The sequence below is a fragment of the Ambystoma mexicanum genome, chromosome 14 (assembly GCF_040938575.1).
Source record: "Ambystoma mexicanum isolate Mex_15411 chromosome 14, UKY_AmexF1_1, whole genome shotgun sequence".
Lineage (NCBI taxonomy): Eukaryota > Metazoa > Chordata > Amphibia > Caudata > Ambystomatidae > Ambystoma > Ambystoma mexicanum.
The window spans coordinates 396,031,093-396,044,684 of NC_090940.1; the positions used below are offsets into that span (position 1 = coordinate 396,031,093).

At 44.7% G+C, this 13,592-nt stretch overlaps 1 protein-coding gene across 3 annotated transcripts in view; it reads left to right on the top strand.

Moving 5' to 3' along the window:
* Positions 1–13,592, top strand: part of BUB1B (BUB1 mitotic checkpoint serine/threonine kinase B) — an 815,340-nt gene that overhangs the window by 118,547 nt on the left and 683,201 nt on the right. For all 3 annotated transcript variants that reach the window (XM_069637517.1, XM_069637518.1, XM_069637519.1), the window contains one exon: positions 12,434–12,633. In XM_069637517.1, the coding sequence (XP_069493618.1) occupies positions 12,434–12,633 (200 nt within the window). The remainder of the gene's footprint in view (positions 1–12,433; positions 12,634–13,592) is intronic.

Consider the following 13,592-nt stretch of genomic DNA (forward strand, 5'->3'; position numbering starts at 1 on the left):
AAATTGGCCTATAACATTCTGGATCAGATACATCCCAGTTTTTATAAAAATCGGCACAATATTTGCTAATTTCCAAGATTCCGGCATCATATTAGCTCTTCCTATTTTGGTAAAAAGTGCTACTAAGATCTTGGCCAAAACAGAAGTGTATTTTGTAGTAGGAAAATTATTTATTAAGCACAACTCCTTGCCAGGAGAACTGGTTTCAATGTGTGGTACAAAATGCACACAATAAAGACAATAAATAACAGAGACAAAACAATGCATACAACGACTAGACGGCTAATCTGATCCTACTGATTAGACCTTCTACTATAGCCTTCAGCACGGCAATAATCGGGTCCTGGGCTTGTCACACTAGCCTATACTTTAAAGGAATGGTTCGCTCAAATTTTTTTATTTCAAAAATAGATGGGCAATATAAAAAAAAAAAAACGATTGGCATTTTCTTTTTTCGAAGTCGCTATGTAAAGTTTTGAGCAATTCAAGCTCAAAGATAGCACATGGGGGCATCCATTTTGTGAAATGGATGCCCGCCGCTGTGCTCGCTTTGGCTTTTGCGGCACTAATGAAGGAAAAGCCAGCCAGCTGTAGTAAACAAATGCTACCACTGGGTGGCTTTTGGAGGACGGGGACCGGAGACTACAGGCAGAAAAGCTGCAGCTGCATCTCGGTAAGTGCTATTTCTTTAATAAAAATAAACACTAGCTGCGTTTTTTTTTCTAAGTTTTCCGGGCTGGAGGAGCCCGGAAAACCTAGAAATAAAACTGCATCTTTAAAAAGGTTGTATTTATGTTTGCGGTAGCTTTTGAAGCGACCGCAAACATAAATACAACGTTATTGTGTTTGAAAACGCTGCTGTTTTTCTTTCTAAGTTTCTCAGGCTCCTCCGGCACGGAGGCTAATCACCAAAACGCATGCTCAACCCTTCACTGAGCTGCCTCTAACCTTTCCCATGGCACCATTTCGCTTCCACTGTCGCTCTTATATGCCTTTCTAGTCATGGATATTTCTGTTGAAGTGGGTGACTTACTGTTTAGTGCCTAAAAACTTTTCTTCTCCATCAATCCACATTATGTCAAAACAAAACCACACATCAGCCAGTTTTTCAGTAGTAGTTCGTTTTTCTATCACTTTTCCCAAGCGGTTTTCGAAGTCTCTTTATTAATTTGTATTCTCTCTGTACCTTTGGTAATGGCATGGGCACATGGGCTATAGAAATCCTTACCCTGGCCATTTTCCCTCCAAATAGAGTGTTCCATTGCTACCATTAGGGCACAGTCACTGTCTAGGGAGACTATACACAACCCTTCCACAACTGAACTGGGCCTACAGGACCGACCCGTATGATATTAATTTGATGTGGGTTGGATACCTATGAGAGATGCTGGCCAACATGCCGTAAACTCAGGAATGGCTTATAGTTAGTTTATCTTGCCACCAGGACAACATCCTTATAGTTGTCGTTTTTGGAATAGGGGTGCATACCTTAAATGCAGCTCCTGTGCTGCATAGACTTCACTGTCACTGCAGCTGTCAAGAGGGCACCTGTGACCTCTGAACCTGCTTTGGTAGAGCAGGCACCTCTGCTCGGCATACTGATGCAGCAGGGAACAGGTGCACACTATGCTTTTGTCATGGAGTTTGATGGGCCTCACTTTGACTGCTGCCAACTTTGAAAATACAGTTTAGCACAAGAGGATTGTGCTGTTTTCTTGCATGACTTTTGTGTCTACCTGCCGGGGTTATCGGTCCAGTACAACCTTTTAGTGATCTCGGCTACAGCTCGTATAAAGGGGAAAAAAGGCAGCCAATTTGTATCTCTCAATTTGCAACTCATCTACTATCAGACAACTTGATTGGTGGTATACTAAGCATGAAGTCGTCTGTGAAATCATAAGTATTATCTTAATTTTGCATTAAAGTCTCCCCCCCCCCCCAATCAATATGTAATCGGCAGTCGGGCAGTCATTCATATACTCGCGTAAAAAGTCTTCACCGGTCACTTACACAAACGCCCCATAACCCTCCGTGTAGCCTTGTAGAAAGTAACTACAATTAAGCATTTGTTGAAAGGCAATCTTGGCTTACCGGCCAGGATGGTTTCAGTGTTTATAACTTTACCTACAGCAATCGCACTGAGGAATGAAGACACAGATCAGAAAACCACCTTTTTTCTTACCCCTGTAAGAGTTTGTCGTGTTAACAGGGAAGCTCATGTAGCCATTTATTTTTGTATGCTTCGCAGGCCAAGTTTCCTGAAGCATTAGTATATCAAAACTTGTGGCAAAGGACACGTTCTCAGCCCATTAGGCATGTTAAGCCTGTTATATTCCAGGAGCCAATAATGTTGTCCATACTTGCCATGATTGAAGACTCCTATCGAAATTGAGAGTCTTTTGGCTGTCGGTCTCTGCCTCAATCTGTCACACTCTCACTCTCATTCTAGCTCTCACGCAGCTCCCAAATCAATCAACCGGAAAATCCACACTGCAAATAACAAGTGCACGGCTTTGCAAGGATTACAAGATTTATTACATGCAAACCCGGCCGGTGAGCGTTGTCGACTCCTTGGAACTGAAAACGATCACTTGCTCGGCTTACTTATAGAAGTCGCACGTTTTTATAGCATTAAACCCACAGGATTAACTTTTCAGATAAAAACATTCCCACATTCCCCATTGCACAAAACCCTATACAACCCGAAACTTTCACATATATGTTGATGCCCATTGGAGATGTAGTTATCTAAAACACCACCCCCTAGCATGTTTGAATGCTGCAGTCATCGTAAAACACTACAATATAATTGATCTCTGCTAATCAGATATTTTGTTACACTGATGGATCGTCCTTGTGAATTGAGATGTTTTGATCATCTTGAGATGTGCATACCACTGGGATACCCCTTTTGAGAATACAATGATCTCTTCATGGGATCAAACACCTTGGCAGGCTCGGAGGTCCCATTCAACCTTTCATTTTATGTGCTGTACACCTCGCACTACTCCCATCTTTGAAGATGCTTCCTCCCTAGTGCATGTTCCTTCCTTATCTTTCTGGGAATCCAGCCATGCGTCGCTCTCGTATTTGTGTCTGTTAGCTATTCCCATCTCCTTCAGCTCCTCGTGCGGCCTCCCTAAATCCGCCCCTAGCTACACAGCGCCGTGCTCTGCCGCTCACAACGTTGACCGTCTAAACACTCGTGGAAGAAGCGAAAATACCTTCTTCGAACATTCTCTTCCAGTGTATACGTCATGAAATGGCATCCATCGTCCCCAGCTTCATCAATCCAATACGCATTTGGTAACTCTTAACCCTTTTTATTCTTTAAGGGGGGGGTGTGTGTGTGTGGGGGGGTGCACTAGCATATAAGCACCAGCTTCATTCTCCACCCCCACTCTTTGGTTATTGTTGGGTTCTGTCCTTTCTGTTTTCCTGTCACCCTGCATGCCTGACTGAATTATGTCAACTGTAGAATATGTGAGTGGGATGATTAGTGTGCCTCCTGTGGCAGTTGGAAGAATATAGCCTGGGTGGTGGAAGCCAGAGGGCTACATGAAAGTATCATGAAGGACACGGACAACAGATTCCAAATTCAAACAATCAATTTTTATTAACTTAAATGTTAGGATGGAAAAAGACCTAACTTGCCCAGTACTAAGGTGGGATTTCGCTACTTAAATAGAACGGAGCGTCTGATGAAAGAATTCACCTATACAACGTGTAGGGATGTCGGCAATCAACAGAAAACAGTGTTGAACACAAAGTCCCGAGCTTCTTCCAGCTCGCAGCTTCCTCTCAGCTCTGGGTTTCCTTCCCCAAGTAAGGACTTGGCATGCCCTTCCCCAAGTTCCATGTATCACAGTTCAAACAACCTTGAGATGAAATGTTCCTGGTAAGGACTCTGGGCTCCCTTCCCCAAGTTCCAAAACACAATTCCAAAAGAAACTGAAAATGTCCATCTTCCACAGTTTGGTTAATGCTGTTTTCAAATGCACAGTTCAAATTATTTTGTAGTTTTCCCACAGGTTGAAATTGTCTCTCTGCAACGGGCTTTTGTGTCTGCCTGTTCTTCTCACCCTTTGGTTTCAAAGCTTTGGTTCTGTTTAGTAACAACGTCTTAATTCAATTTGGTGTTCAATAATTAGACCTAGGTCTTGGGTTTTGTTTGAACTTTGTATCAAGTTCAATAAGTGTTCGCTTCACTTTAAATGTATAATTCAATGTGTGGAGACCTTTTGAAAACATTTCTCATCACACGCAATCGTTCGGCTGCAAGATATTCCCTTTTGTTTAATGGTAGAGAAAAATAACTGCTCGTTTTGCTTTAATTGGATAGTTCAGTGTTCAGAGACGTGTGTCTTGCCACACACGGCCACTCTGATACAAGTATTCCCCTTTCTTGTATACCTAACAAACATAAGTGTTTGTTCCACTTTAAATAAGCTGTTCGTAGACCTTCGAAAACGTGCTTTCTGTCGCACTCCGATAATATGTATTTCATAAAATGTGTAAGTTCACACACGCACACTGAGTTTCTTAAACCCTAGAAACTCACTGGTCACTTTGGATGTTTGTGTTGCAGCTCGGATCACACAGCCTTCTTCCTCTAGTGCCGGGGCTCCAGCTTCTGCCCCTCAGACACTCCTGGGGTGGTCCTCCACTATAGGAAATTAGCACTTTAAAAATAGAAGCATGGCTCCCTTCACCTTTCTTGATCCACGCGAGGGAGTCTGGACTCCGACGCAATGCTGAACGGTCCTCTGCTGTATTCACTGGCCTCCTGGTCCTTCTCCCGTCGATTCCCCTGTCGTCTCCTTGGGTTGAGCTCTATTTATACACCCGCGGATCCTTGACAGGCTGCAGGTGTGAATTATTATTCAGTCTTGCGTGACTCTCATTAAATGGACATGCCTGACCCATACTACTCTTAGCAGGCATCTTCCTCTTCCCAGTACTAGATTGGTAAAAGAGCATAGTCTTCATTTGTCTTAGTTGCCTCTTCTTCGTCCCAATACTGTCCAGTGGCAATGGTGGGGAAATGAGGGGGAACTTGCTCAAAATAGCCCATGAAAGGGGAGGGGAGGGGGAGGATTGGTCATTAGTAGGGAAAGTAGGGATACCATGTCTTGCCCAAGGGCATCCCAGTCCCTAAGTACCCTCCACCCAGGTGATCCTCCCTCACTTCTTCTCCACCAAGGTCTGGATCCAATAGCGATGGCCTTTCCCTGGCCATCTGCGCAGAGGATCCAAGGGGTTGAGGAGTGAAAATTCTCTCCCGTTTCTCACAGCTTCCCTATATCTCCTGTTAAGCTAATGAACCTGATAACAAACTGTGAAGCAACCGAACAAAGAAGTTTAGTGATCTTACCTGCTGGCATCCAGAGTGAATTATCTTCATAACAGTTAGGAATGACCCCAGTTGCCTAACTGTGGGATCCGTTATCCAGGTCGTGGGGTGGGATAACGCACAACAGGAAGTGCTAATTTTTGTGCAGGCCCCACACTCCATGGCTGTTAATAAATCGAGAATGTAGCGATTTTGTAGGGTCATTAACCGCATGGCTCTCAATTCCTCTTTGACAGCTTTGAGGCCATGCTCCATTTGCTTGGCCCCTTTTATTAATTCCCACTGCGTTATCTGGAGCCATTTGGCATTGGCTGCAGTTTGCATCCGAGGGACAAGCAACGAGGAAAAAGTCTGTCTTACTAAAAAGACTATACTGGACCAGGATTTCTTCAAGTCTTCCAGCAGTCATTTGACCAATAGTTCAATTTCTTTTTGTATATGATTCTTTGTTTTTGAAAGAGTCAGACTCATTGACATAACTGTTGAAGTGGTGGTAGGGGTATAGGCCGGAGCACACTTGCTATAGTGAGAAGGGCTTTGGGCACTACCAAGACTGGGGCATGTAACGTGGTCAAAGAGCATTGTCCCTTCAATGACTGCGGAAGCTGGCGATGAGCAAAACTCCTGCACTTCCAGTAAAGGTCCATGAGGGCTGCAGTGCCCCCTATCTCCCACCGCCTTGAGATCTTCAGTGTCCAAAGAGTCATTACAATGTCCGTTAGTGCCCACAGGCACTGTTCCGGTTCCCCTGAAACAGGAGAATTGTGAGTATCTGTACTTTAGCAGGTCCCTCACGTTGCTTCAGCCAAGTTAACTTCTTTACATACAGTACTGCCGATTTGGCATCCAGATGTGCACAGGGCCCTGCCTCAAGCCAACGAGAGAATGGGCATACCTACAATTAAGTATCAATAATTACTACACTTGTTAATATTATAAACAGTTGATGTAGATCTCCCTGAAGGGCCTCGCTAGGCGGGGAAATATTCCCTTTAATGTCTTGAGTGCAACATATACTATACAAGTGCACAGTTGGCTACACAACTGTCAACATGTTCTTGAAGGTTAGGGATTGAACCAGTACTCCTGGAGGTCTGATGCTATATGCTGTTTGGTATGCGTGGGGTAATGCAATTGTTCCGGGGCAACGGTCAATAATGTTTGAGGCATAACTACTTTACCTGTACTACTGTGTCTCCAGAGCAAATCCGTGGGTGACGGAGCACCCACTTTTGGTTCACAAGTCCTTTTTCTTTCTGCAGGGTTTGAAATTGAGGGGAGCTGGCAGTTATTTTGCTCCTGGTTCCAGCCAGGAAAGCCTAGCTAGCTTTAAAGCAACAGCTACCAGGAGCTATTTTTGGCTAGCCAGGCAATTTGTGGCTTACAAACATGCATATGTGACTAACTTTGAGTGTTTGTGAATGCTACTATAGAAGAATTGGGAAACATCAAGTACACATTTGAACACAATGAAGCAAACATTATGTGCAAACGGGTACATCTCATGTGGAAGTTAGATTCATGGTGAGCTGGGTACTCCCCTCTGGTTCCCCGGTGACAGCTGCTGCCTCTTTTGTGATGCCCGACACACAGGAGCTGGTTTTATCTTCTGCTTATCGAATCTCAACCCTTTGCTGTGGAGCTTGGCCTTGCAATTAAATAATCTGGGTCGTCAAGTTGAGTGTATTATATGGGACTGGCAGCTGCACTTGGAGGAGAGGAGGCAAGCAGGGGACGGAAACTGCTCTGCCAGTGTTTATAACGCGGCTCCCCCATGGCAGATTTCTGGGCTTCAGCAATCTGCCATGGGAAGCCGCGTTATTAATACAGTACAAATCTGAATGGCAAGTTAACGCCAAATTCAATTACCTAACTTCACAGAAGGTAATCGAGCTGGTAGGCAACGTTTGCTACTGCTCTCTTGCGGCAGCCCGGTCAGTACATATTTATTCCTGCAGTGCAAGTTGAACACTGAATGACATGGAGACTGATACCCCCTTCAGTCTGATAGGCAAATGCTGTGTGATGGTGTTATGCTCTGCCATTTGCCTTCACTGGTGGTTCACCAGGTTGTACCAGCAAGAATGCAGGACGGAGTCACGTAGCTCTCGGGTCTAAATGTGCTGTGAAATGTGTTTGCACCTGGAGTTGGACCCAACCCCCACTTTCCTCGGAGTGAGTATTTTCTCTGTAACGAAAGTCAAAAGTTGGCACCAATGCATAGCTCCTCTTTCTGCCAATTGTGCCTGCCATCCCATGCATGTATACATGGTGCAATATGCATGCCAACATGGTTTACTCCATTTAGTCTTTAACAGTTATGCCTCCCCACCACTGCTCTAACACCCCCCCCCCTCCACCCTGACCCCTAGACCTGCAGAACTTGTGCCAGAAGACCTTCGCCTTCCCGTACTTTGACGGGTCTTTCCTGCCCGTCATCCGAACTTCGTATTTCCCTGGTAGGTGCCAGTGCTGTTTGAGAGTAGGTAGGAAGGGCGTCTGGGGCAGACCCATGTATCCTTGACTAACGGACAAAATATCGGTCAAAGCTGGAGGTGGAAGAAAACCTGCAGTTGGCTATTGCAAGAATAGAACCCAATATTGACAGGCTGGCTGGTGAAAGGCAGGCCCACCCTTCACACTAGTTCTCCAGTATGCCACTGTCCAACTTGCAAGTGACCGCATTGACAGTACGTTGTTGTACTTGAGAAACAAATTGTTACAGCACTTGCATAGCAAATGTTACAGCAGGATAGCAATATTGGCTGTTTTTGTTTGTGTGAAAAAAATATCCAACACTATTTTTAGTCGAGTCCTCTGTATTATAGCAACATAATCTGAATGCTTTGTTCACAAATATGTGTCCTCTAATCTGATTTGAATCATTGCAAGCAATGATTTTGAAACAATGTGGTGTTTGGCATTCACTCCTTCGTTAGGGGCACCATTCTACTCCAGCGCGCGATAACCATTCGCAACCGAGTACAATTTTGGACTCCATGTGTATAGGGGGGGCCTGGGCCGGAGACTTTTCTTAGGGGGGGGCTCAGGGTCAAAAGGTTTGAAGACCACTGCCATAACGCTATAATGGTGGCATACATCCTTTCATCTGCTTCCCTAGACATGGGATATCGCCTTACTCTGGGTAGTGTTGCACCTGGCTTCATCTGCACCGCTTCTATGCTCTTTAGTAGTCCTGCATCATGAGGGTTGCTAGTACGTAGGTGGTTGGGCACCTTTTTCAAATCTTCCTGTAAGTGCACTGGCAATACTTTGGTAATGATCATGATAATGGTGTGTGCACTTCTCTGTGCTGTACATTTCAAAAGCCATTTCTCCTGTGTCTTCTACGTATTCAAACAGCTGTTTACCAGACACCTCTGTGATTGGGTGGGGTCTATTCATAGAACTGTGCATCATTGTCCCCATCCTTGTCTACCCCATGGATAATCACCTTGTCTTTATTCACAAGCACTGCTTCTAAATCTAGTGTCAATAGCTCCTGGTGCCCTGTCTTGGGGAACAGCTGATCTGAACAGAAACTCAACAGGTCATGCCATGGCTTATTTTGAATCCCCTGCACCCATCCTAGTACAATGGTCACACCATAAAGAAAAAATCTGGGTGCAGAGGTACTCCCTGCATGGAGCCGTCGCTACAAAGGGCTTGTATTATTGCTGCAGTCCTAGCGGGAAACGCACCCGGTGTCGAGCGTACTATACCTTCTTTGGAACATGAAATGGACATGCTTAACTTACGTGGGAGATCCCTACCACAAAGGTTCACTGGGGATTCTTTGGAGTACAATAAGTGTGCTGTTACCTCTTGTGCTCGTACTGTGATGGGTAAGTTTTCAGTGAAAGGAACCATCTTTATTGCCCCAGAGAAAACTTGTATGTCTATTCCTTTAGCTAACAATGGAAACCTTCCCTCCTTGATACAAGACTTTGTTACTCCTGTGTCAACCATAAAGGTATATGTTCGACCTCCTATGTGCACTCCTACCTGGGGCTGCTCTTCCGAGTCGGCAGGGACTGACACAACTGACCACGCCAGAACTCTCTATGGGCTGTTCTAGTGGCAATATGTGTTTGTTCCTGGGAAGAGGAAGGGATTGCCCCCTAAAACACTTGCCCCTGTATAATGTTCCACGGTTCTTTGTGGTAAGGAATTTTTATCCCACGGCTGCGTAGGGGCTTGTGTAGGGTTAGGCTGTTGCTGCGCATGGGTCTGTGTGCCCTGGCACGGATACTCAATCGGCTGTGTCTGCAGTGATTGCATGGGGCTTGAGGCACATTCTTGTGGGGTTCCTGGGAAATATTTCACCATTGGGTGCTGTATTTGTGACTGTGGGTGATAGGTGGGTCGAAACGCTGGACCACTAAGCTTGTTATAAGAACATCCATGTCTACTTCTACATTCTCACGCAAAATTTCCCATCGTTTCACAATTCCAACACTGTCCTCAAATCCTGGGCTTTATATCTCCATATCCTGTCCCTCTTTCTCTCTGAAAATGTCCTTCTCCTCAAACATCTTAAAGTCCCTCTATCATCTTGATACCCTTCTGTCCAGGCCTGAATCATTTTTGGATCGGGGAGGCCTTCTGTGGTACTGGTAATCATTGCTCTTTCTATACTTAATTTAGACAACCTTCTCTGCACCTACTTCGCTTCTACGCATGCTCGCTACTTCCTTTTCCTTGTCTTGTCTCCTCTTACAGTGATGCACTGTATTTGCCTGTATTTTGGCCTAACCCTTTGGCTCTATGCTGATCACCTTATCTAGATCGTTCTGTACTTCTTTAGGGAGCCCGTTTTGCAGTATGTGATAAAATAATGCTATGTACTTGTCCCATGGTTCTCCTGCCTATGCGCTCCACATTTTCTGAATCTGATGAATATACGGGTGCAGGATCATCTGCTATCATTTGGCTGGCCATAATTGAATTAATGTTGGATGTAGCTGGGTATGTGTCCCTCAATGCTTTCCATATGGTGCCCCATCGTTGCTGTTACTGTCCCTTCGAACATATGGGTATCCTGCCTTTGCCATATTTCATCTGCCTGTTCTCCCAACAGCACCGCAAACTAACTTCATGTCCCCTACAGCTAAGGCAATTTCTGCAGTCTCCATTTCTAGGGTGTATATCCACTTTCCTGCTCCCGCTGTGAGGGTAATGTCTTCTTTACATTGTTGTGATCTTTATGGGTCCAAGGCACAACATCTGGTCTTCCAGTTCCCTTCTGTAACAATGAAATTTGTATCCCTTCTTAGCCTGAGGCGCAACCTCCTCCCTTCTTACCCATTACTATCTTTGTTCGACCATAACGTGTTGTAAGCCCCGAACATGATGGTGATATGTTCACCTGCTCTTCCCTTTCTTCCTCTTCTATTTCCCATCACTCATCTACATCCTTGTCTCCCCTTTCGGAGCTGACCCAGTCATAGATCTACACTGTTACTGCGCCCGCCCGTGTATGGAGGGGTCAGGGTGTCATATAACGAGGCTCGGAGTACCTTGCTGCGGCCTGTAAAGGGAAGCACCCATAATGAGGTGGGTATGACGGGCATGTCTCGCTGCTCATCAGGGGCATTATTTACATCGTTAAACATCTTCAATTCTACTAGAATGCCTTGCCTATGCTTTAGCTGTTTCCCTTTGTGTTGTTGATAAATGTGTGTACAAGTGCTCCCAAATTTACCAATCATTTGTGCCCTCCTCGGGCCAAGCTTTAAACAGTTTACCCTTCGTTCCCTGAACCTACTCACAGTGGTGCTACATTATTTATTTTCTGCTCATATTGTGGGAGTGCATTGCACATATGCTCTAATGGGGTACTTGTATAAAACGGGCCACAAAGCAACCTTTTCTCATAAGGTTTAAGGGCACTTATATTAACAGTGTGTAATAATTTTACATTTGCCAAAAATAATCATTGGATCATAAACCATTTTACAAGTTTTAAACCACGTTCTTATTTTACAAACAAATTATGTCACCGTTTTCATTTTACTCTACCAGCGTCTACCAGCAATCTGTTAAAAAACAGTTTAATATTTCATCAATTTTTTTTAATATAAAAAACAATTCATAGTACACAACAAAACATCAGAGGTGATGTTCCTTTATCAACTATTGTGGACGCCCCAATACATTTTTAAAAGCTGTCACACTTTGAGGCTAGTGTAAAGGTGACAATATCGCATACCACAACAATATTAAAACAAAGACTCGTTCTGGTACACCTTCAGTCTAGAACTATCGAAACGGTCGTTTTTGACGAAATATGAACTTTTTTTTAACAGATTTCTGGTTGTGTGCAGTGGATTTTTCAACAATGGCGCCTAACCTAGCGTAAAAGTATTTGAAAGTGGAAAAGGGAGGTGTAGCCTGTATCCTTTTTATTTTTTGAGTATATTGTCTCTTCCATGTACGATACAGGTCACCCAATATCAATAACCAGGTGGGAAGTATCCATACCATATTCCATTTGTGTTCCAACAGGCACTTCGGCTTCTCATTGATAAGCTAATAAAAGTTCCCTAAATGTCGGTCTCTCTCTGTCTCTCTCTCTCCCTCTGTCGGTCTCTCTCTCCCTCTGTTGGTCTCTCTCTCTCTCTCTCTCTCTCTCTCTCTCTGTCGGACTCTCTCTCTCTCTCTCTCTCTCTCTGTCGGACTCTCTCTCTCTCTCTGTGTCGGTCTCTCTCTCTCTGTGTCGGTCTCTCTCTCTCTGTGTCGGTCTCTCTCTCTCTCTGTCGGTCTCTCTCTCTCTCTCTCTCTCTCTCTCTCTCTCTCTCTCTCTCTCTCTCTCTCTCTCTCTCTCTCTCTCTCTCTCTCTCTCTCTCTCTCTCTCTCTCTCTCTCTCTCTCTCTCTCTCTCTCTCTCTCTCTCTCTCTCTCTCTCTCTCTCTCTCTCTCTCTCGGCCACTCTTCTGGTTAATGTCATAGAACTCTAATAAAGATAGTTGATTTAAAGAGAAAATCTAGAACTTATGGGATGGGAAGGTTTATCACAAGACACGCACAAAATCCAGAATGCATATTGCCCAAATTATTTCAATGTCATGTTTGCTTCTAGCTGCAAGACAGGTGTTTGGAGTCCAGTCTACAGCCCTGCAGCAGGTCAGAGCTACTCCTCAATTCCAGGTGTTTCAGGAAAATGACTCTGTAAACTCTGGTTTGCATCTTCAGGAGTTGACGCCCCAACCGTGGGCAGCGCCACCTCCCGCAAGGGCCAAAGAGAATCAGCAAGGACCAAAGCCTTGGAATTCTGGAAGGGTAAGTAAATGTTGACTACTTTTAATTGGATGTAAATCTCGTTACAGGGATCATGCCAAGACCATGTCGCTGTCACTAGTTTGCTTCAAATGTACGGTACGTGCTAGTTAATTTGGCATTCTGAGGGAAGATGTGATCTATTTAAAAAAATACCTCGTAACATGCTGTTTGGGTGGACAAGAATCTGTATCTGTTTGAAGAAAATTGCCTTGTCTGTTTTGACCTTTCAGTACTGTATAGGTTTTCTATTAACCTTCCTCTGTTAGCCCTATTTAATTGTCATTATTCCTCACCCCTTCGGCGTGCACCGGCTGCCCTTTCCTCTATTTTGTGTGTGTTTTTCTTGTGAGCTGTTTTGCAATGTTTGTCCTGCACCGCCATCACTGGTAGCCTCAAGGCAGGTAAGGGGTACAGCTGTTTGCTCTGTTTTTCTTTAAAGGCTCCTGGGTTTTTTTTCTGCATCTCCTGGGTTTTTTTTCTGCATCTCCTGGGTTTTTTTTCTGCATCTCCTGGGTTTTTTTTCTGCGTCTCCTGGTTTTTTTTCTGCATCTCCAGGTGGTGCATGCAAACTCTGGTGTTAAGCAGCAGGGCAATGGCTCCGCCCAGTTCCATGTGATTGACACTGCAGGGTAGCTTCATTACCCTCTGGAGCTTGGCTGTACCGGGCTCTTGCTATACTGTAGTTTTAATTTCTGGGATGTAAGCGGAGGCATTAAGCCACATTTCACAAACTTGTAATAAAGCATTGACCCACGGAATATAGCCAATGCACACACTTAATTGTAGTGTGTAGGGGTGGGGGCAGGGGAACCGACCTACACTTTCTTAGAGCGGCTTCCTTAGTGCCGTGCCCAGAGACCAGTAGCACCAAGGGACTGGTGTAGTGCTGAACTGCAGTGCCTTTGGCGTGGGCCTCTATTACCCATCCGAGTATGCGTGCTCTGGCGCAGGAGGTCTGT